The sequence below is a fragment of the Takifugu rubripes genome, chromosome 7 (genome assembly GCF_901000725.2).
Source record: "Takifugu rubripes chromosome 7, fTakRub1.2, whole genome shotgun sequence".
NCBI lineage: Eukaryota > Metazoa > Chordata > Actinopteri > Tetraodontiformes > Tetraodontidae > Takifugu > Takifugu rubripes.
The window spans coordinates 15,082,097-15,103,586 of record NC_042291.1 but is presented as its reverse complement, the minus strand read 5'-3'; the positions used below and the strand labels follow the sequence as shown (position 1 = coordinate 15,103,586).

Here is a 21,490-nt window from a genome sequence, read left to right as displayed (position 1 = left end):
CTGATTCAGCTACATAATGAACTGTAACTGCGAGATTTGACAGGAATATGTTCAGTAGCAAACATAAAAATGGCTGATCAACTATCATAGTGACAACAAAGACCCTCATAAAGCAGAATATGAACTGTCGTGTGAGTGTTATTGTGTAATATATGATTATATCAGGTGCATATATACATTTATTCAAATTGAAAGCTTCATCAAAACATGCGTCACAGCACGAACTTGGGGTTTTTCTGTTATTATCTGTAAGAATTAAGTCATTGTTATGCAATAATGACTTAATTCTTACAGATAAGTCCTTCCTAATAATGAACTAATAGGATTTAATGAGTGAAGTGTTTTACAAATACCAACAAACACATTTTACAGCAAAATTGAGACAGAATGTTGAAGTGTTTCTTTCCATCTGTTTCACCTTTTGTGCCACCCGCCAGTGGTCTATTTCTGCAAAAACAATATATATATATATATATATATATATATATATATAAATAAAAAAGTGGCCCCATGGAGGAGAAGGCTAGAGGCATAGATATATATATATGCCTCTATATATATATCTATGCCTCTCTCTCTATATATACATATATAGTATAATAAAGTGTATATACTTTAGGCCAAAGCAGACTCTGTACCACATGTTTATGTAACAGACTTTAAACCTGGTAAGTGGAAATATGAAACTGTGGTGCTAAAAATAATCACGACTCCAATTTATGCTCATGTTTATCAAACTAGACAACAAGCCTTTATTAATAAAAAGGCTGTTAAGTCCCCGGCAGGCAGGCGAAGACAGTCTGTGCTGAAATCCCGCATCACTCAGCCGTTGTATAAGAGACAGTACATCTATACAGCGCCAGTGGGAGTGGACAACTGTGCTTTTTTAAAATGAAAAAGGTGAAATTGTCTTCATATCCTTCACAGCTTTCAAGCATCCAAGTGTTATATCACACTGTACCTGCTGGATCCTCACAGGGAGTTGAGGACTCATATTTAAACCCTCCTGTGAATACATTTATTGCACTGAGATGCATGGAGGCTCGGAGACCCGTTGACATTGTGCTGATACAGATATATTTTTACAAAAGGTACACAAAGTGAGCAATTATGACGATGTTTGAAGTGGGCACCGGCTGACACTGGTGCGTTTCCAGCAGTGTCACTTTACCACCAGGAGGTTTCCGGATTCTTAACTCTGAGGCCAAACAAGTGGAATAAAATAATCTTTGTGCATATTTTTGCTAGCTAAAGCATGCATCACTATTCCAGTGTTTACAATCATCTTAAAATGTTAAACAGCTCTATGATTTTTCTTAGATTGTATCATTAATCTCACAGTTTTCCAGCACCTGCCAGTCAGGCGCCATCGTGTTTATCTTAAGGAAATCAAGCTCCCTTATGACACTGATTACAGCTGAGACACACCACACATAGCCGGAAATTACAAACGGAGGTTTTGATAGCAAACGTGTCTGGGTCGAGTCTTTCCCTTTGATGGACTGGAGTAAAAATATTCCGTTGCTTGCACGCTCTCTGCACGATGCGTCCTAACTCAGGCATGATTGCAGCCCTTTAGAAATTAGAACCACAGATCTGAAATTATTCACATCCCCCATGATTAAAACGGATGAATCAAACCCTGCAAGTGCCATAATAAAGTGCCGATTGCGCCTGCAGAAGGTCTTGAGATGCCTCCCAAGCATTCATCACAGCACTAGAGGACCTGATCATTCGGACTTCATTCCTATTATATTAGCCACCCTGTTCAGAACCTTGAGAGGAGAATACGCGCACATATCTCTGCATGCATCATAAATACTACTAGAGATGTGGTTTTGTAACAGCTGAGTCACAGAAATGTACTGAAGATGATGCTATTGTCACCTGGTACATTGTGTTGAGCATTGAAGTGTTTGTAATATATGAGATTTTAAATAAAAATAGCCACCATGATTTACGTAGGGGGTCAGGTGTACACTACAAAAACCATCTGGTATTTCTATTAACACCCACTGAAGTGAAGTTAATTCTGATTAACAAATTCCAGCAGCACTACAATGTAGCCTGCAACCTTGCTCGAAACTAACTAAACCAGTTAGTTCGAAATCTGTTCTTTTTCAATCCCAGTCGCTTTTGTGGTGGAAGTGATTTATGGCCTAACGGTGTAATAACGCTGCTATAACAGGCCTGGATGCCACGGCTGTTATGCAGCCTTCCTCTGGGGCCGCTTATCTTTGACAGAATCGGGACAGACGGAGAAAAAACGCGGTGTGAACGCGCCTCTGCCGGGAAACTGAGGCCGGTCCGGTCCAGGCGTCTGTCCCCGCGAGCCCCGCGAGGGCTACCCGGAAATATTACAAGGGCCGGAAAGGACCAATGTTAAGAGCGCACACGTCACTCACTTTTACCCAAAAAATAATACCGCCGACCACCCAAATTTTTTTTCCCGTCCCCCCCCCATCCTCTTCCTGGCGGTCGAAAACTGCCCAAAGTCCCGATCGCCGCGGCGCTTATGGCAGAGAGGCGGAAGAAGGAGCAGTCGGCGTTGATTTGCGCGGCGTGAGCTTTCGCCCAACTCGGCGTCGGTGAAAATGGCTCCGGCTAACGTCTGGGAAGCACAGCGCGCAGAAATGGAAGCGGGCGGCAGCTAGCTAGGCGGCTGGAAGAAGGCGTGACAGGCCTCGTCCGTCTGCGACTGTCTGCGGAGGTGAACATTTACCGAAAATCGGCTTCGGGGGGGGAGATAAACGCTAACCGTCGCGTCGTGGCGTTAGCGCTCGCCCGCACGCGCTGGGTAGCGTTCTTTGGATGTGCTGGCTAATGCTAGCAAGAGCGGGTCTGCGCCGAGTGGCTAAACACGCCGAATCCGCGTCAAATACAACGCGAATCAACGCCGTTAACAAAGTTTTTATTGTGTTGTGCGAGTGGTTTGCGTTCCCCGGGGTTGTGTGGATGCTAGCCCGAACTCTCAACGTGATGCTACCACAAGTGCATCTGCTCCTAAATGTCGCGCTAATGTTTACATTGTGCAGCGAGTTTGGCAGTGATGGAAACGGGACTATTGCTCTTCTCCTCCACAGGATCGGCGATTAATCTGACGATGAGAGACGGTGAAATATGCGCTAGATTGCCTCCGTCGTCTGCCAGGAAAGATCCCTCCCGGCTACGTTTATCCTCATCTGAGGAAAAGGTAAGATTTTACGAGGTGAGCAAAAAATAACCGAGGCACTTTTATTCCTTCCTGTAGAAATACAGAAGCTGTGCAAGAATCGCACTTTTCAGCAGCTTTTTCATTCTATATTATTTACAACCTGAGTCATATAGATTTATGATGTTAATTATTATAGTGGCAGTTATAATCCGACTTAAATCACTTTAATATCCGACTTGAGAGCACAATCAGTAACAAAGTGCTGTATCTGTGGTTTTATACGTGTGCACGTGTCCATAATGTGCACATGTGTCAATAAAACAAAGATAAAAATGGAAATATGAATGAACTTTACATTCCGTTTCTCTGATTTGCCAGCTACAGTGATACTTATTTGACTTTCCCCCCCCCCCCCAGTTTTTCCACGGTTTATATTCACAGTGGTCAAAATTATTAGAACACTTGTCATATTTCAAAGGTTTTTGTTGAATTGGCCATGAAAGTTAACATTTTTCCAACTATAACTGCCTGACAGGAGGAATGTGCCGGAGCACTGAAAGTGATGGACCGGTGCCGTCAACGTCCGGACCTCAGCCCCCATTGTGCACAAAAAAGAATCGAATGTATATTTGCAAAAGGCGGACATACCAAAGATTTAAGTTAAAAATTGATTGAAAAAACTGTCATTTAATCTGATATTTGTCGGACTTGGAGCAACAATCTGCATATTTCATGAACATTGAGAAATGAAATCACACATTGGAGACAAAAAAGTGGATATTGTCCGATGTGTCAGGTGTTCTAATAATGTTATAAGTTGCAGAAATTCGTCAGGTAAAATCCAGGAATGATCACATCATTGTAAATATTATGCATTCCAATTATTAGTGAGCTACAGCAGCATTTGCCCCAAATGCCCAATGTGGTTATTTATGCATCTTTTCTTACCCTTTTCCCTCTTTCGTTTCTCTTTTTACCGCTTCCACTGGGTCTTGAAGAAATAGTTTCACATGCTATATTTGTGTCGGTCTCCTCTCAGTACTTGCTCACAGTTGCAGCCTATTTCCAACAGGAACTGATCACTTTGTCATGAATATTTAATTCTATTTGTATCGATCCTATTTTCATAAAATTGGAGCACAAATGGAAAACTACAGTCATTTGTGCTGAGTCCACTATGTGATAGGAGAGAGAATATTCTTATTTTTTAACCCTGTATTAATGATAAGGAGCGAGCATGAAACTCAGCAGCCCTCAAATTTAAATTTGAATTCCCTGATAGGCGGATTAGAATCCAAATTGTGATGATTTTGCCACATTCATTAACGTATAACCTTTTCCAGGAAATATACTTCAAACACTGGAATAACAAAGCCGAGTGAATTTGTCCTTTTATGTTCCGCCGTTGGCGCCGTTCACTTTTTCTCCATTTTGATTCATCTTAACGCTTGAGGCGCCTTTAGGATTCAAAGGGACGGCGAGAGCCGAGTTCTCGGGGCGCTGACGGGGCGACGTGGCAGCTGCAGCAGCGTGCAGCTGACCACAGAATCCACGTGCACACACGCTGCAGCGCCTCTGCTTTTACTCCACGCGTTCCGCTCGCACCACCTGCAGACATGCATCACGACCCCCTGTTTAAACCGTCACATTACCTGTCAAGTGCGTAAGACACGGTACAGGTGTTCAGCTTTTATGTCCGTGCACGAGTCTTCCGTGCTTTTAATGGTTAATTACATTAAGTTGTGTCTCGGCTTATGAGTTGTCACGTCGGCGTCCCGCGTGTTTAAAACGTTGAACTCAAATGACCTTTCCTGTCTGTGACTTTCAACCTTCTCTGAATTCTGTTTTTTTCAGCTGTAGGAACTTCTCGGCTGAACACGGATGTGGAATCCTAAAAGAACAAAAAAATACCAACGCTGTAACTCTCAAAGGAGGCAAGAAGTCGTTTGCAGTGCTTCTCATTAAAAGTATACTTAACCTTTTTTTTTTTTTTTTTTTTACAAAGTCAGGGTGGAGCTGATCTACCTGTTAAAAAAAGACACTTTGCCTTTTTTGATTATAGACTTAACTTCCTGGCCACCCCGCTCATTTTTGAAGTGGAGCGGGGGCAGTGGATGTTCAACAGGGAGTGTCATCACCAGAAGTAAACTATCTGGACAGGAAACTTTAGATTTAAGACACTGACTAGGCTTTTGAGAAGTAGAACAACATCGCCCTTAAGGTCAAGTTCATCTTTTCACCAGCAAGTCTTAGGATAATTACTGCTCATCCTAGCGCTGGTGGTTTGGCTCCTCCACCCCCATGTGCCAGTGAGTGGGAAATGTTCCAATTTGGAAAATACAATCTGGACATTATAGAGATGTTAAGTGGGCATCAGGCCCACCAGTTTAAAGGCCTCGGTTTAGATCGACAACTACAGCATCAGCAGCAAGTGCAGCTTCACCAGCATCAACTCCAGCAGCAGCAGCAGCAACAGGCTGAGTCTTCTGGAGCTCTCCTCTCTGGACTTGGCTTGGGCCCCCTGCAGGGGACTAGAGGTAACGCTTTTTCTGATTCTGCCTCCATTTTTGCCAAGATGAGTGCCCCTCCTCCCCCACCTTTACAACAACAGCCTTCCTCATCTCAGAGCTCTCGTTCAAAGTCAAGCAAGATGAGCAGCAGCAGCTCAAGTCATTCTTCAGGCTACCCACAGTTCCTGCGCTCTTTCCACCCGTCTGAGGCAGCACTAGCACAAGAGCAGTTGCACCCAGGTGTAGGCCGCTTTGAGCACTTTGCTGGGGGAAGTAGCAGTAGTGGGAGTGCTGGGGGATTAGGAGGATTAGTAACATCTGCACCTCCACCCCCTCCTCCACTGCATCCTGGCCTCTCTGTGCCCCAGGCATCATCTGGTCCCTCCACTTCCTCTCCTTCCCCTTCAACCTCCGTGACAGCCTCTAATAACCCTCCCAGCAGCAGTGCAGTTAGCTCCTTGGGGCACCATTTGGTCGGGGCCCAGTCTGACGCGCGGAGTCTTCACCAACAGTTTAGTTGCATGTTAGCTGCTAACCAGTATTTCCTCTCTGGGGTACCTGCTAATGCTAGTTTAGAGCAGTTTCTTGTTCAACAAGGCACCCATAACCATTTAGGGATTGGGTTAAGCCAGACAGGTGGGGAAACTAGTACTAGTCTTGCTTCACCACCTGCTTTGCATTCTTCTCATTCCCATGGCCACTCCACTGCTCAGCCACAGCAGGGCGCACCGCAACCTTCCCAACAGCAACAGCTTCCACCACACGCTCTGTCTCACCCTCACTCTCATTCGCACCATCCGCTCCACCCAGGCTCCCAGCCCTCATCGCTAGGTGGCTTTGACTTTCAGGGAATCCCTGTGCTCTCATCGAATCAGATAGCTTCTCTGATGCAGCAGGAGGCAGGGTTACCCCTGCCCTTGCCACTTCACTTATCTTTAAGCAAGGATGATGGTAAAGGGGACAGCAGCAGCGGCGGGGGCGGCAGTAGCAACAGTAGTAGTAGGAGAAAGAAAGCTATGGCTGGCTATTTGCCACAGAGGAAATCTGACGCCGCTGGTAATAACAGTAGCAGCCACAGTGGTAATCCAAGCACTACTAGCAACAGCGGAGGACTTAGTCATGGTCAGCCCCCGGCTTTAATCGGGAGCGGGGTTGGTATAACGCCTATGGGTGGAGACCCATCATCACTTCTTTCTTCGTCATCTTCATCCTCATCTGTAGTTTCTTCCTCCTCCTCCTCTGCTCCCTCTTCCACTGCTGCCTCAGTCCTCGTTACTAATGACTCTCATCTTTCTAAATCTGATAACCAGAACTCAATGCAACCAAACCCCTCAGCGTCTGATACAGAGCCCCTTTATAGCTGTAGAGATTGTGGCAAAAGCTTTCCTCACCTTTCAAGCCTTCGCAGGCATTTGCGCATGCATGAGCCAACCACAGCGGGTACTAGCAATAGTAGCACGACTGGTCCGAACCCTATTCATATTAAAGCACAGTCTGATCCAAGCCTCCCACATTCGACCCAAGAAACTCAGCCCTCATCCAATTCATGTCCTAGCCCAGACAAACTATTTCATTGCTCTGATTGTGGCAAAGCCTTTAAGAAAAAAGGGCACCTCCTGCAACACGGAGTTATACACTCTTCGGCCCGCCCGTATGGCTGCTCCACCTGTTCTCGGGCTTTTAATCGTAGAGAATCATTGACACGTCACGAGAAGATACATGAGGAAAAGCCATTCCGATGTCCCGCCTGTGGTCGTGCCTTCCGTGAGAGCACCTCTCTTCTCAACCATGCTGCCTCAGGCACCTGCGGCAAGCCAGGTAGGGGACCCAAGCAGAGGGGCAGCAAGACAGGAACTGATGGTGAGGACAGAGTTGGGGGAGGGGGTGGAGGAGGTAACGGAGGAGGGGGAACTTATCAAAGCAATAGAGGCGTTGTATATGGGAAAACTGAGGAAGAAGATGGTGTAATCATTGTGGGGGATGGAGAACCAAAATCAGGTTTAGGGTGTGATGGTCTGTTTCAGTCTGGAAGGGGAGGGAATTCAAATGACAGGGACAGCACAGATGGTAAATACCCCACTGACTACTCTCGGAATCGTTACACAGGCTACCACGATGACCACCGTTCTCAAGGTAATCCATCTCCATGCTACTCTGGTGCCTCCCCCTGTGGAAGTGGGATGGCGGGCCCCGCTCTAAGAAAGGCTCCACTGGCTCCAACACTGCATCCGCACTCACAGAGCCACGGCCAGCACCACCATCCACAGCAACAGCCCCACCTGCCCCTTTCTTCTCTACTGGATGACTCGGAGGATGATGTTACCAGCTCTGTCAATAATGCTATCTCTGCGATCACAGCTGCAAGTAACAGTGGAAATAGAGGGGATGATAGGGGAGACATCATAGGAGGCCTTCTAGGTGGTCTGGGTTTAGGTCCTCTGGGCTCACCCTCGTCAACATCTGGTATTGATAAGAATTTCAGAGGCGTGGGGAACCAGGAACCAATGAGCAGCAACCCACAAAATCCGGCTGCCAAACCAAAACGTCCACGTAAACCCAGAGCTAAGAAAGACCCTGCGCAAGGTGGACAGCCCCCCAAACGTAGGCAATACACTCCCAGAATGGGTCCAAGCGGGCTTCCACGCACTCACCTTTGCAGCGTCTGCGGTAAGGGCTTTGCACGCCGCGAGACCCTCCGCAGACACGATCGCATTCACACTGGAGAAAAGCCCCACCACTGCACCGTGTGTGGAAAGTATTTCCGAGAGGCTTTTCACCTCAGCAAGCATCAAACGGTCCACTCTGGGGCAAAGAATTACAAATGCAACATATGTGGAAAAGAGTTTGGCTATTCCCAGAGCCTCAGAAGGCATAGCAAGCTCCACCAGAAAGGGGAGCTAGAAGAGGTGCCCACAACCCCTGCTGCAGAGACCCTCAACAGCTTTAATCCAAACCCTCAATGTAGCGTTACCCAAGACCGGAGCCAGAACCAAGCACCCAGCGCCGCCACATATTACTACCCTCAAGATGTCAAGCCTCAAGACGGCAACGCCCAGCCTCAGCCTCAGCCTCAGCCTCAGCCTCAGCCTGCACCTCAACCACAAGCGCCAGCTCCGCCACGCCTGTACACCTGTGCTATATGTTGGAAATCATTTCGCCATCACTTCCACCTGACGGCTCATCACCAGACGGTTCACGAAGGCGGGGGTGATAAGCTGTTTCGCTGCGAGGTGTGCGACAAAGCCTTTGCCTACGCGAATAGCCTCACTCGCCACCGGCAGTCGCAGCACGGGATGACCTGCACTGAACCATCTAATCCTCAAGAAGGCAGCAGCACAGACGCCAGGGGTGGAAATGACGTTCATCAGTCGGCGTCAGAGAGCGAGGCTGCCACTAATGCGCTTCTACAGATGGCTCCTTCCACAGAGAGCCACGGAGGTCAAAGTCTAAGCGTTGTAACTCACAGCCACCAACAAGCACCCCCACAAACACTTGTTGGATACTCTCCCCTCTTTTACGACACGGCCCATTCTTCAGCCTCTACCGCATCACCTTATTCTCAGCCTCTTCCTCCAAACTCTACAATTATGGCGCCCCAGCATCCACATTCCCCGGCTGGGGTGAAAGGAGAGCACATATATCCGGCTGGATCCCGTAGCCGCACGCTTCACACAACAGCCCCATTTCAGCCCCTTACGGAACTGCCCTCCTCTGAACATCATCACCTGCATCATCATCATCATCATCCTCACTCCCACCATCATCCTCATCATCAGTCAGGCACCCAGGCCCACCAGCACCTCGACTGCGACATCCAGGTAACACACAATGACATGAGACGACACAAGAAGAAAAAAAAAAAGTCCAACAGGAGAGATTGGAATGAAAATAAGTGGGAGTCCCAAGATTTAGTCAGATTTGACGGAAGCAAAAAGAAGAAAAAAATCAGGTGTACAGTTAGAGGTCAGTGTAATAAAAAACATGGCTCTCTTCGTTTGACTATTAGGCGAGGAGGAGGATCAGGAGGTGGTGGGTATAAGCTTGTCAACACTGGGGGGATGAAGGTGCAGATCCTGTCGTCTCTCAAAGTCCCTGTGAAACGTTTTGGCTGTCCCATATGCCCCAATTCTGTGTTTTCCCATAAGTCGGGACTGCTGGTACACATGGCAGTTAAGCACCCGCACAAAGCCTTGACCACTCAGGAGCGACTCAAGTGTAGTGTATGTGGGAAACAGTCGCACAGGCCACTGGCGGCCTTCATTCACCGGGCTTCCCATCGCGCCAAAGGGACGTTCTCCTGCCGACGCTGCTCCTCCCGCTTCTGGAACGCAACGCTTCTCCACAGGCACAAGGTGTCGTGCCGGCGCCGGGCTAAAGGACTGCAGCGTGGTGCGGATACAAGGCTGAGGGTTTCAAAGAGACCCGGAGAGAGACAGACCCAGGAGGAGCAGGGCGAGATGTCGTACTTGCAGGGGTCGTACAGGTACTGAGCATTCTGGGATGTGAACAGAATGGCAAAAGGGGAATATTTCAGTTCTAAAAATGAGTTGCCAGAAAGGGACTGAAAGGGCAGCAATGCCCTCAGCTGAATTCGATGCCTCATGTGTGTGAATTTTTTTTAATCTATTCTGCTGACTATTAGAATGAGTGTGTTTTAAAAAAAACAAAAAAAAAAAACTACTGTAGAGCATCCTATGAAATATCACAAAAATCCTTCCAGATTATACTGGAAGGTGTTTTCAATGATGTGACTGTTTCCATAGGTTAAGTAACCCCTTAAGTGCATTGACACTATGCTTGGCTGACACTGTGCTGTTACTAGACAAGTTTAGGTGAATTGACCTGCTAATGTACCTCCCGTTCCCACTATCTAGAAACTCTGCTACACCTCTTGCTGTACGATAAATGTTTCTGCTGTGTACTTTTGTCTTGTTGTTAACTTAGAGGCTCTGAGGATGTTTTGATTTTGGTTTTCTTTTTCTTTCTCTCTTTCTTTCTTTCAAAAATGTAAAGTGCATTTATTAGGAGTAGGGACACGAGGACAAAGACCGTCGTCGATAGTTTGTCAGTGCATGTTTGTTCTCTTGGTCAAGTTTTTCTGCTAAGGTTGTAAAATCACTCCTGCAGTATGTGATGGTTTAAACCGTATATCCCCAGATGTTTGTAGTGCTAAACATGGTTTTCAAAGGTTACTCTATATTCCCTAGTAAATTTACTCGCATAGATGAAATGTCAAAGTTGCTGGTAAGCATTTTAAGGATCCCTCTCCGGCCAAAATGAAGAAACACACAAAAAAAAACCCCCTTGCTTAGTATGTTTACTTTGTTTATTTGAGATATTCTTAGCTTTTATACCAAGAGATTGAAAACAGGTGAAGCAAGACTGTAACAAATGTTTATCATGTTATTTGTATGCTCTTTTTAGCAGTGATTATTTCTACTGTACATCATGGTATGTTTAAGACAAGGACCTATCATAGAAGTGTAATATTTCATGTATCTGTGTGTAACCCAAACAGTCTTCATGCCAATCACTTAGTTAATTCTTATCAAGTTTTTATTTTGCCGAGTTGCAATCATGTTCTCACTGTCAAGCCTTGGTTTAAAGTACGTTTTAAAAACACCTTGTCACTTTATTCACATATGTAGTGTTGATCCCCTTGTTTGTCTAGTTTTTTTCTCTTCCCTTTTAAAGAAAAACAATAGTTTTGAGTAGATTTCTATAACATTATTTACTGAAAAGTTGGTAGTTGATTCTATTTCAGCAATGAATAAACCTTATGTGTAATCATTTGTTTTCCTTTCATTTCAAGTTACTGGGCTGCTGCACTAATCACGCCAATAACATTTTATGGGTAGGAAAATCACTATTCGGGGTTCTAAAATGTAGGATTTCATCACCCATGATTGGCTCATTCGCTTATCTAAACAGGTTACTCAAATTTAATGTTGTAAATGTTCACGCCTTAGCTGAAATAGTGGCAGTGGAAGGCTTGGTCACTGGTGATTCCACAAGATGGCAGTAATCATCTCATTTCCACCGGAGCTCGGTGGTGTGAACCAGAGGAGCAGTCACATGGACCTGGTGCTGGTGGGATGGAGGTGGACTTAAGGGGCCGCTTGTGCTGAATCATGAAGCCGTCTGCTCTCACCTAACGTGACCAACACTTTAAGGGTGACCAGCGTGCTCGAGTACCGCTCGACACTGGATTTTGGTGCTATTTTGCACCAGAACTACAAAAACTAAAAAGAGAGAATTGTCTCGATCATTTAAAAAGATTGTGTACGCTCAAAACAATTGGGTATACATTTCCCTCTCAGCTGTACATATCCCTACTTTAGAAGGTAAAATGTATAAACACCGATGTTTTTTGTTTTTAAATGCGTATTAAGTGAAATAACCTGCCGTCCAACGGAATTGTAAGAAATCGAGATTATGTCTTTATAATTCTAATCATCGCAGCTGTGCACGATAGTATTTGATCTTAAATCCCTGTAATAACTTGCTCTGGATACCAGAGTCTTTTATAACATCCTTTATAACATCTTTGTCTTTGTTATATTAACACAACGTTGTGTTTTGAATGGTGAAACCGTCGTAATGTCGCTTCGTTGCGTCCACTGTATATATGTCAACTTCCATCCCAACGTGAATTCCTGCGGCACGCGATGTTTTTATTTGCCGTCCAACTGTTCGGAACGCCAGACAGCGCCTCGCGCTTTTTCGCTTTCGAACGCGTCTCACGCGGCAGGGGCATGCAGCGGGGAAGCTGAGTGGGCGGGCACTAACCCTCTTAACCAATCGCCTGTCTTTGTGGGCGGGGCGGCTGCATCCTCGGAGCCAATTGGAGAAAGACCCGCGAGCGACAGGCTCGGTCACCGCGTGCCTGGTCCACGTGAGCTGGAACAGCTATTGTACGCCGGGAGGCAACGTGCCGGAGCGTTCTCCTCGCCTGAAAAAAACACACTCTCACGTTTTCTGGATTACAGGGGAACCGCCACAGTCGTGCTGCGCTGCACGGTTTTGTCGCCCAGCCCCAACTTTTAACAGATATTAATTTAAAAAGCGTTCAGCTCAACGACGTAAGAGAACCAGGCGAACGTGACATTTTCCGATGGCGTAGCGTGCTCGTGCAGACGCGCTGTAAAACACGGAAGTACACGAATGTGCCACGGCAGCATGGGTATATCAGGAAACGTCGATATATTTGTACAAGATTTAAAAACACCGAGTTCTCCACGAAGTCTGGCACGAGGGTGGGTGTGTCTCATAAATAATGAGCGAGAGTTAATTCCTCCGGCAGGCCACGCCCCCTTAAGAGCCTGCCGCTTGTTTGTGGGGTGTGACGTCACGTGAACTGCCCGTGTTCGTTCCAGCTGAGGCGGAGAGAGAGAGAGAGAGAGACAGCGAGACACGGAGAGAGAGCGCGCTTTGGCTGTGGACGTCTCACGGCCCGAACGCAGCACGGAGCCCGTGCACCCGTGACTGGATCCACCGGATGAAAAAAAAAAAAGTACAGACAGAAGAAGGAACGACCCCTCCTCCTCCACCGACGGACAGCAGAGCGCCAGACGAGCAGAGAAATACCAACACAACTTGTCATCTGACCAATGCACTCAGTGTTCCTGTCGCTGCGTGCGTGTTTTTAAACGCACTGTTTTGATCCGACTGTTTTGTTGATTCGGAGATCTGCTTTAGCGTGGATTTTTCCCCCCCGAAAAGCTTTTAAATGCTGGACGAATAAATCCGGAGAATACTTTTTTTTTTGACGTTTCGCTAACGACATTTAATGCGGTGCAAAGGTGGTTCCTCCTATCATTTTTCACGCTTTTGTGTTATGGAAAGGATTATCTCTCACGTTCCTCCCACACTGAAGACAGCAGTTTGAGCCTTTTTATCCAGGATTCGACGGCGATGGAATATTCCTACGGTCACATTTCTGCAAGGGAATAAGGAACTTTTAAAAACTTCGTTTGAAAAGGTACGACCTTTATACTCATGTCTGAACTTGCCATGCTATCTTTCACATGATTTGATATGTGCCATGTCATTAAAATGTTTGCTCGGTGTTGTATAGATACTTCTCAAACTGTCTACCTTCTACCCCAACCCCTCCTCTATGTGCACAGTCATCCAGCTCACCATTGGTAGGTCCTCGGGTCGACTTTGCCACGCCCCTCCAAGTGCCCCAGGTGGTTGTTTTTTTTCTTGCAACCCCGTCTGGTCCAGGATGTCCAGGCAGCTCTCCCAGCTTCCGACCCCTGACCTCCCAGCTGGTGCAAGCCCACAGTTTGGAAGTTGCACTCAGCCTGCAGGCTCCCTCACAGGGGGGCATCACAACTCCATGACAGGGCTCAAGTCCCTCCTGCAGCACCCCATGAAGGGAGACCTTCGTTTAAAACTCCCAGGTGATATGAAAGGTGAGAACTGTGGTCACGTTATTATTGTTGTGCAGCATCTCCGCACGTGCGAGGAGCAGGCGTGAATAAATCATTCAGCCCTCCAGCCTTTATTATAACTTGAACATCACGAGATTCCCAAATGGCTATTTTCTTACTAATCATCTCTGATGGATTTTCCTGTCCCTCATCCCGCGTTAACTGGGATTATAATCCCGGCCCAGAGTTTAAATTAGGACTCGGGGTAAAACGAGTCGCACCCGGCAATGACAACTATTGCGAGGGTTCTTCGGAAGATTATGTGCATGTTGTGGGAACAAATGGGCTTCAGCTCTTGCTTAAAGCTCCGATTCAGCTACCATCTGGCCCATCTGTGGCTGTATTTTGTGCATTTCTGTAATTGTGTGTGTGCACGTGAGATGGATGCATCTCACGGGCCCACCTGCCATCAATATGGAGTGTGTGGCGAGACTGTTTTTCACCTTTATTTTTTCTCCTTGTCAGACAAAGAGAGGCTGGACCTGGACGAGGACTCTTTAGGGGTCTGCCCCATCAGGAACGGCAGCGGACTCGGCAGCGGCTTGGCAAATGGCAGCAGCAGCAACGGCGGGAATGGAGGCGGGAACTTCAACCAGTTCTTGGGGCCTTTCCTATGGGATCGCAACCTGCCTGCGGACGGGGGCCTCTTCCAGCTTCAATACATGGATTTGGAGGAGTTTCTGACTGAGAATGGAATGGGCAGCATGCATAATAACAACAGCTCCAGCTCAGCTCAGATCCCCTCACAGAGCTCCCAGTCAGCCGTTCCCAGCCAGAGTTCCCAGTGCCTTCCGCCCTCACCTCCACCTGGCTCCGCATCGTCCTCGTCCTCATCCTCGTCTTCCCCGTCGCTGATTGGCTTGGAGGTCGCTCAGTCGCAGGGCCTCTCAGGAGGGAGCGACTGTCTCCATGGTGAGTTGGACTTCTCTGGACCTTTTTGTTCGTGCCTGAATGGGCAGACTTTTGAAGTAAGGACGGCTCATTCATCAAGGTTTGCCTCTGCCAGTCCCCAACAGAAAGAGACAAATTGTTCCTTGATATGAGGCTCGCAGTGCTTTTAATTTAATGATTGTAGTCAAGGTTATATGAGGAGGTTAGAACGTTCTCACCGGTTATTCAGCACTTGGGTTCTTTGCCTTACTAACAAATATTTTCCTCTGAAAGAGCAAAATCAGAATGTAGAAATGGTTTAGAAACGATTGTTTATCAGTGAATAAGGGCTCCTTTAGTCTAGCAGCCGGGAGGAAGGTTAAAAATCTCGCAGAGGGAAAATAAACAAATGCAAGGATGGGGCGTGACGGCTGCAGAGAGGAGAGAGAAATTCCATCGGAAGTGTACAATGAGTCAGTGACACGTTCAGGTTTGCATGTGACCTGTACGGTGCAGTGAACAACACAGTCAGCATTCAGGTCCAGCCAATTATTAATGAGCAGGAGGGTCAAAACCCTGAAGAGAGAGAGAGAGAGGGGGGAGAGAGAGGCAGAGAGGCAGGGAGAGAGAGAGGGAGAGAGAGGCAGAGAGGCAGGGAGAGAGAGAGGGAGAGAGAGAGAGGGAGAGAGAGAGAGGCGGTTGCGTGTCTTTAAATCTCTCCTCACTTCACACGCTACGGCCATGTGTGCGCTCCGGTACACGTGCCGAGCCTGAGAGTACTGGGGTGAGAGAACTCGAGGCGTGGCCAGTCGATGTGGAGGCGGAGCCCACGAGGGGGGAGGGGCTCCCCGCACACAGCAACAGGAAGAGTTTCCATGCTGCTGGAGCTCAAAAGGAGCCTTTGATTTGCAAATTGTTTTGGACAGAAACAAAGAGGGAAGAGATCTAGTTTTAGATCAAATCTAGCAAATCCTAAGCTTGAAGAGGTTCTAGTTTGAAATTCTGATGATTAAATTGTTAAACACCAACGTGGAAATGTGTGTAATGTGTACAGTAGCGCCAACATTCCTGGAATGTTGGTGTGCAAGTACAGAAATGTATTTTTCAGACTCACGAGATCAGAGCGAGTGTTTCTCCGTCAACTGCGGCTGGTATTTTAAACTCCTATCAAGTCTTTGTACTGCATGTTGTTAAGATGTAGCCAGTGCAATTTACAAGTATGATCAGATTAAGTATCTGCAAGTCAGCTGTGATAAATGATAGCAGACCGTTCACAGTGTGTCCTCTGATAGCTGTTGTCAAAAAGGCTGACAGGACTGGATGCAGCAATATCCCATTTTAATACCACACAGCTGTTCCACAGATGTTGCCGCTGATAAATTGCAGGCGTAAAAGGTTTATTAACCAGCGGCAGCACCCTGTGGACCGATCATCTGTCTTCTATTATAATCCTGACCTTTCCAATTCCCCATTGTCCCCACCACATGGTGCGGATGCGTTGCGTTTTAGCGTTTTCAGGCTGAACAGATTTATAACCACTTTGCATTGTGGGACTTGAAGTCTGGGCTGGCTTTGCATACATGTGCAGAGAACGCAGTTGTGATAAATACATATTCTGATGGGTATTATCATAACATATGTGTACAAATGATCATGTGTGAGCACACAGGAGGAGTTGGAAGTGCTTAAATATGTTATATAGAAGTTAAAGTTAGTAGAATGAGGTGTGTTGGGCCTTAAGGGCAGAAGGGTGAGGTATAACCCTTTACAGGCCTCACTTAAAGAAACAGGTTGTGAAGGGAGGGGTGGAAAGTTATATAACATTTCCACTTTTAGAGAGCTATATTGGTATTTAGTTCAAGCTTGTGGCTTTCTGCTGTTACTAATTGGTAAATATAATGATAACAGCAATAATATTCACCCCTGTTGTTAACTTTTTGCAGCACTAGTGGTTACAGGTTTCATTCGTTTGTGGTCAATAATCTATAAATAGTTTTAGTGTTATTATTTTCAGAGTACTGCCATGTCTATTAGTAGTGCACCCATATTCGACACCGCACACATGCAAAAGTAGTTCAAATCAAAGCAGAGCTTTATATTGACTATTTTGACCTCGGCTGTTTAAAATTAGGTGCTATAATGTATAACATTTAGAGGTTAGATCGGGACCCTATTTCAAAACAAAACAAAAACATTGCTCTATTTCTGAAACCTTGCTGTCCATGAAAGCTGATAGTGGGAGATTCGCATCTCCGCTTGTTTGGAGGCGCTGCAGGGGAATGAGCGCTGCAGCTCTCTGCTCCCACCCGGTGGCCATCCGTGTGTACTGCAGCCGCTTCGGCAGTGGCTGAGATCAGAGACGCGCCTTTACAATCTAATCCAGGCTACTGTCGCTGCCCCTTACTTTATACTGCGATTGGGGGGGGGACAAGACAAGATGCAACACCAGTGCTGCATGACGGGAGGCAATATGGACTCATCAGCACAACTGCAGGGGAGGCCGGATGTAGCGAGCTAAGCCAGATGTTTCCAAGATGGCTGATCTACCTTCTAGGCTGTACATCTACAAGCCAATATGGGAGTGGACTGTTTTGGGCCATTTATCGTGAAGATTGGCTGCAGGATATGTGTCATCTGACGCAGCCAATCCTGGCCCGATCAGGCCACACGTTGTACTAATGGGGCATCGTGACTTCCACCCCCGCAGACCCTGCATGACTCTCGCAGTTGTTGGGGAACACGATGACAGAGGGGGTTCTGATTGATCCCCGAGATCGACTCTGAAACCCATGAACGCATCAGAACTGCTCCAAGGCGTCTGTCTGGCTCGTCCAGCTGCCCAAGATCAGTGATGCAGAGGATAGCGTCAGCTGAGGGGCTTTCTCTGGGAGTTCAGATGTTCTCAAGACACATCTGTGGGCAGCTGTGTGAGAAAGCCCACAGCAGCTTTTCTGTCCTGCAACCTCGTCTCAGAACCAGTTTTGGGCATGTTCGGAACACTGGGAAACCTTTGATCTTCCCAGTCAAGGTCTTTGATCATAAAGCAGCCGACTATATTATGCAAGCGTGCGCTGCTACTGGCCTCTAATATAAAATATACTATTGGTACAGATTCACTTCATCCACATCTAAAATTGTGCACTTTGTGTCACTCTGGAGCGTCTATGGCCAGAGTTCTTTCCCACCCAAAGAATCAAAAGACGGCATAAAAACAAACTTTGTACAGTTACTTTTAAAGCTCAACGACCTCCATTGAGCTTCGTTCCAAATTATTTAGCAAAACTCACAATTCAATGGACGCAAAAATTGTAAGGCTGCTCCAAAATAAGGGGTCAATGTTAGAATGTAGAGAAGTGTTGATTGAAATAGCCTTTGATTTCAGAACATGTGACCCCCCCCCCCCCCCCCCCCCCCCGCCAACGCTGCAAATTCAGTTGCTGCTTAATACATTGAAACAGTGGATTTTAGGCTTTTTATCTTTAAAAATGATCCTCTTATCAATGGGATAACATCTGAATTCTACTCTAACGGCTGGTGAATTGAAAAATGTGCTGATTTTAATCATTTTAATAATAAACTCAGAATTCCTCAGCATAATCCTTTTGAATGCAGTGTAAAGGAAGACGACTGGGATGTCTGTCTTTTTCCAAGTACCTCGATTCTCTAATCGGAATCATTGACAGTTGGCCACCTCGATCACGGATCTTTTCACCCCCCCCTCCCCCACACGTGCTAAATGATTCGATCTGTTCCCCCCCACCCACCCCCACACGTGCTAAATGATTCGATCTGTTCCCCCCCACCCACCCCCACACGTGCTAAATGATTCGATCTGTTTCATTTCAGGAACTCAGACGAGCATGAACGACTCCTGTGAGTCGCCTTGTTCCTCTTCCTCGTCCTCCTGCCCAGCTCTGCTGACACCCACAGGCAGCCAGCCCGACGCGGTCAGCATGTTCGACATGGATCCTCCGGACTCCCTGCCCAGCCCCTCTGACCAGACAAACTTTGATCCCATGAGACACACCTTCAGCGAAGACGAGCTCAAACCGCAGCCCATGATCAAGAAGGCCCGAAAGATCCAGGTTCCCGATAACATGAAAGTGAGTGTGTTTGCGTGGCAGAAGCATCCTGTATATTTAAGTTACACCAGCTGCTCACGATTATAAGCGCTGGGATGAGACCCCCGACGCTCCGGTCCAAAAGTTGTGTGTGTTCTGCACATTCATGGCCGAACGCCCACACTGGTCCAGAGTCAGAGTCCGAAACGTGTCGCCATTCATTGATTATTTGAGTGAATCCGTGTTGTTGACCTCCAGCGTCTGCTCTGTCTCCCTCAGGATGAGAAGTACTGGACCAGGAGGCATAAAAACAACGAGGCCGCAAAGCGCTCCCGAGACGCTCGCCGCCTCAAGGAGAACCAAATATCCGTACGGGCCGCCTATCTGGAGCGGGAGAACGCCGCCCTCCGGCAGGAAGTGGCTGAGATCCGGAAGGAACTGGGCCGCTGCCGCAACATCCTCAGCAAATACGAGAACCAGTGAAACACACGTGGGACAAAAACCAGGAAACTGAATCTGAGACTATGGATTATTTTCAGGAGATGGCATGATTGATGGAATGATGTCACAAAAATGATGATGAAGAGGAGGATGATGAATGTATAAGACGAGGAGAAGGTCTGTTTAACAAAGCTCAGGTGTCTTGTTTTTGCTGGCGTCTGCTCTTAAAAGTGAAAGAGGGAGAGAATAATTTAACAGATGAATGATGTGACTTTTAAGAGCTTTGTTTATGGAGAATTGTATATTTTTATAATACTTAGGAAAAATTAACGGGACAGCAAATTTGGAGATAATTTTGTATATTTTCTACACATTGGGGGCCGAGATACCGCGACGGGGGCGAAGCTATGGCGAATATCTGCTTTCTTACGGATGAGTCAGGAGATGTTTGACAAATCAGCCGATGTTGGGTATTTTTCTTTTGTTTGGACTGGATTGTTAAAGGAGGGAGCAGCAGAGGCGAGGGCACTTGTATCTAATTGTAATATATAGAGAGAAAACCAGCTTGTAACCGTATAGTTTGTGGATTTTACTTCAGCACTTACTTTGCTTCCTGTTATGTTTGTGTCCCGGGGAGTGGACCAACAGTCCACACTCTCTTCCACACTCGTCCCCAACAGAACTGTGTTTCTTTATAAGAAAGTCCATCCTCCCCCAGCAACACCACTCTTTTTTTCTACCCCCTTTCAGCTGAACCTTTATGGTTCTTTGCCCATCTTTTACTGAAGTCCTGGTAATGTATGATGCCATCTAGGCCTGCTGGGCTCCTCTTCCTCCTTTCTTTAGGAGATGGGACACTTTTGTTTCCTCTCCTTTATATCCAACCGTGCTATTTCTGGCCTTCCAGCCCACCCCACTCGCACTTGTGTTCAAACCGGCCTCATAAATGTTTTCACCCTGCATCCCCTCTTGTTCCTTGGCAGAATGAACCTGGACACGTTTCAGTGTTGTAATGTATTCTCAAATAGTAATTCTGGCACATTAATGCTATGCTGTACTTTATAAACACCTCAATGAAAACTGTTATGGGCTGTTGTGTTTATTGGACAGGCCTATCCTCTGTTGTCTATTCCCTGTATTCCAGTAGATGGGCTCAGCACTCCCATTGAGCGGAATGGTGTTAATTTCTCCGATTTCTGGGAGCCATAAAAGCCAAACTTTCCTTGTATCGGTCCGTGGAGATTGCTGCTGTTTAGTGCTCGGTCAAGACCGCTCCTTTACTCCTCCTGCATCTCTGTTCTGTATCTGTAATCATCTCTGTGTGCATCACCCAGAGCGAAGTATGTTCCCGGGGAGGGATGAGTAGTAATAGAGTGTGATTAGACTTTCCTTAATGACCACCGATAGTTACCATTACAGCTACTGTTATTAGCATTATAACGCTAGTCCCTCTTGTTGTTGCTGTTCTGTATAATTGAATTTTTTTCCCCCCCCTTTGGATGATCTCATGCACCTTGTTTGACCTTCAGGGCTCCTCAGAAAGACTTCTTGGATAGAAAACAAGCACTTATCGTCTGCCCAAACGTCTGGACTTTGCTCTGACTGCACCTTTTGTTTCTGTGACCACGTGGCTCACACTCCCACGGACCTGCCCTCAGCTTTCTCCTTCCCTACGCCACAAGGACTGTGCGCCTCATCGTCCATTTCTTTCTGCCTCTGTCGCCTCCACCAGTGCTGGTTCGCTCTCCCGATGAATATCGTCACCGATTTGGTTGATAAATAGTGACTGTGACTGAACCACGGCTGCCCTGCTGCATCAGTGGTGTCCATGCTGCCCGGACGACTCAGCGCTGGTTATTTTGATGTAGTCAATATTTTTCCAAAACCAATAAAAACTGATCTCATTCACTGCTGATTTGCATGATTTTTTTATGTCATTAAGTCCAACAGAATGCTCCAGCTTTAAGACCGAATATCCCAATATGCAACGAAATGCTCCGCAGCTGTTTGTTTTGA

The 21,490-nt window shown here is 46.7% G+C and overlaps 2 protein-coding genes across 4 annotated transcripts; both read left to right on the top strand.

Annotated features, from left to right (window-relative positions):
• The first annotated feature begins 2,310 nt into the window (after positions 1 to 2,310).
• On the top strand, positions 2,311 to 11,454 carry LOC101078690 (zinc finger protein 600). Of its 3 annotated transcripts, XM_011605838.2 has the most exons (5): positions 2,311 to 2,710; positions 3,084 to 3,193; positions 5,009 to 5,121; positions 5,217 to 7,482; positions 7,771 to 11,454. In XM_011605838.2, exons 4-5 carry the CDS (start codon positions 5,475 to 5,477, stop codon positions 10,152 to 10,154), a joined length of 4,392 nt encoding a protein of 1,463 aa, XP_011604140.2. In that variant the 5' UTR covers positions 2,311 to 2,710; positions 3,084 to 3,193; positions 5,009 to 5,121; positions 5,217 to 5,474; the 3' UTR covers positions 10,155 to 11,454. The 3 variants fall into 3 exon arrangements, with proteins under 3 accessions (XP_011604140.2, XP_029694466.1, XP_011604141.2); XM_029838606.1 differs by having other exon boundaries at positions 3,084 to 3,208; positions 5,009 to 7,482; XM_011605839.2 differs by having other exon boundaries at positions 2,325 to 2,710; positions 5,009 to 5,691.
• A 1,111-nt stretch (positions 11,455 to 12,565) lies between these two features.
• dbpb (D site albumin promoter binding protein b) lies at positions 12,566 to 21,382 on the top strand. Its single transcript, XM_011605840.2, has 5 exons — positions 12,566 to 13,645; positions 13,794 to 14,084; positions 14,568 to 15,014; positions 18,819 to 19,075; positions 19,313 to 21,382. The coding sequence occupies exons 2-5, from the start codon at positions 13,895 to 13,897 to the stop codon at positions 19,514 to 19,516; spliced, it is 1,098 nt and encodes a 365-aa protein (XP_011604142.1). The 5' UTR covers positions 12,566 to 13,645; positions 13,794 to 13,894; the 3' UTR covers positions 19,517 to 21,382.
• The last annotated feature ends 108 nt before the right edge of the window (positions 21,383 to 21,490 follow it).

Coding starts and splice junctions, on each gene's coding strand:
- dbpb (XM_011605840.2), top strand. CDS start 13,895: ATGTCCAGGCAGCTCTCCCAGCTTCCGACCCCTGACCTCCCAGCTGGT. Junction 14,085..14,567: donor ACTCCCAGGTGATATGAAAG/GTGAGAACTGTG, acceptor TCTCCTTGTCAG/ACAAAGAGAGGCTGGACCTG. Junction 15,015..18,818: donor AGGGAGCGACTGTCTCCATG/GTGAGTTGGACT, acceptor GTTTCATTTCAG/GAACTCAGACGAGCATGAAC.
- LOC101078690 (XM_011605838.2), top strand. CDS start 5,475: ATGTTCCAATTTGGAAAATACAATCTGGACATTATAGAGATGTTAAGT. Junction 7,483..7,770: donor AGGCACCTGCGGCAAGCCAG/GTAGGGGACCCA, acceptor ATCGTTACACAG/GCTACCACGATGACCACCGT.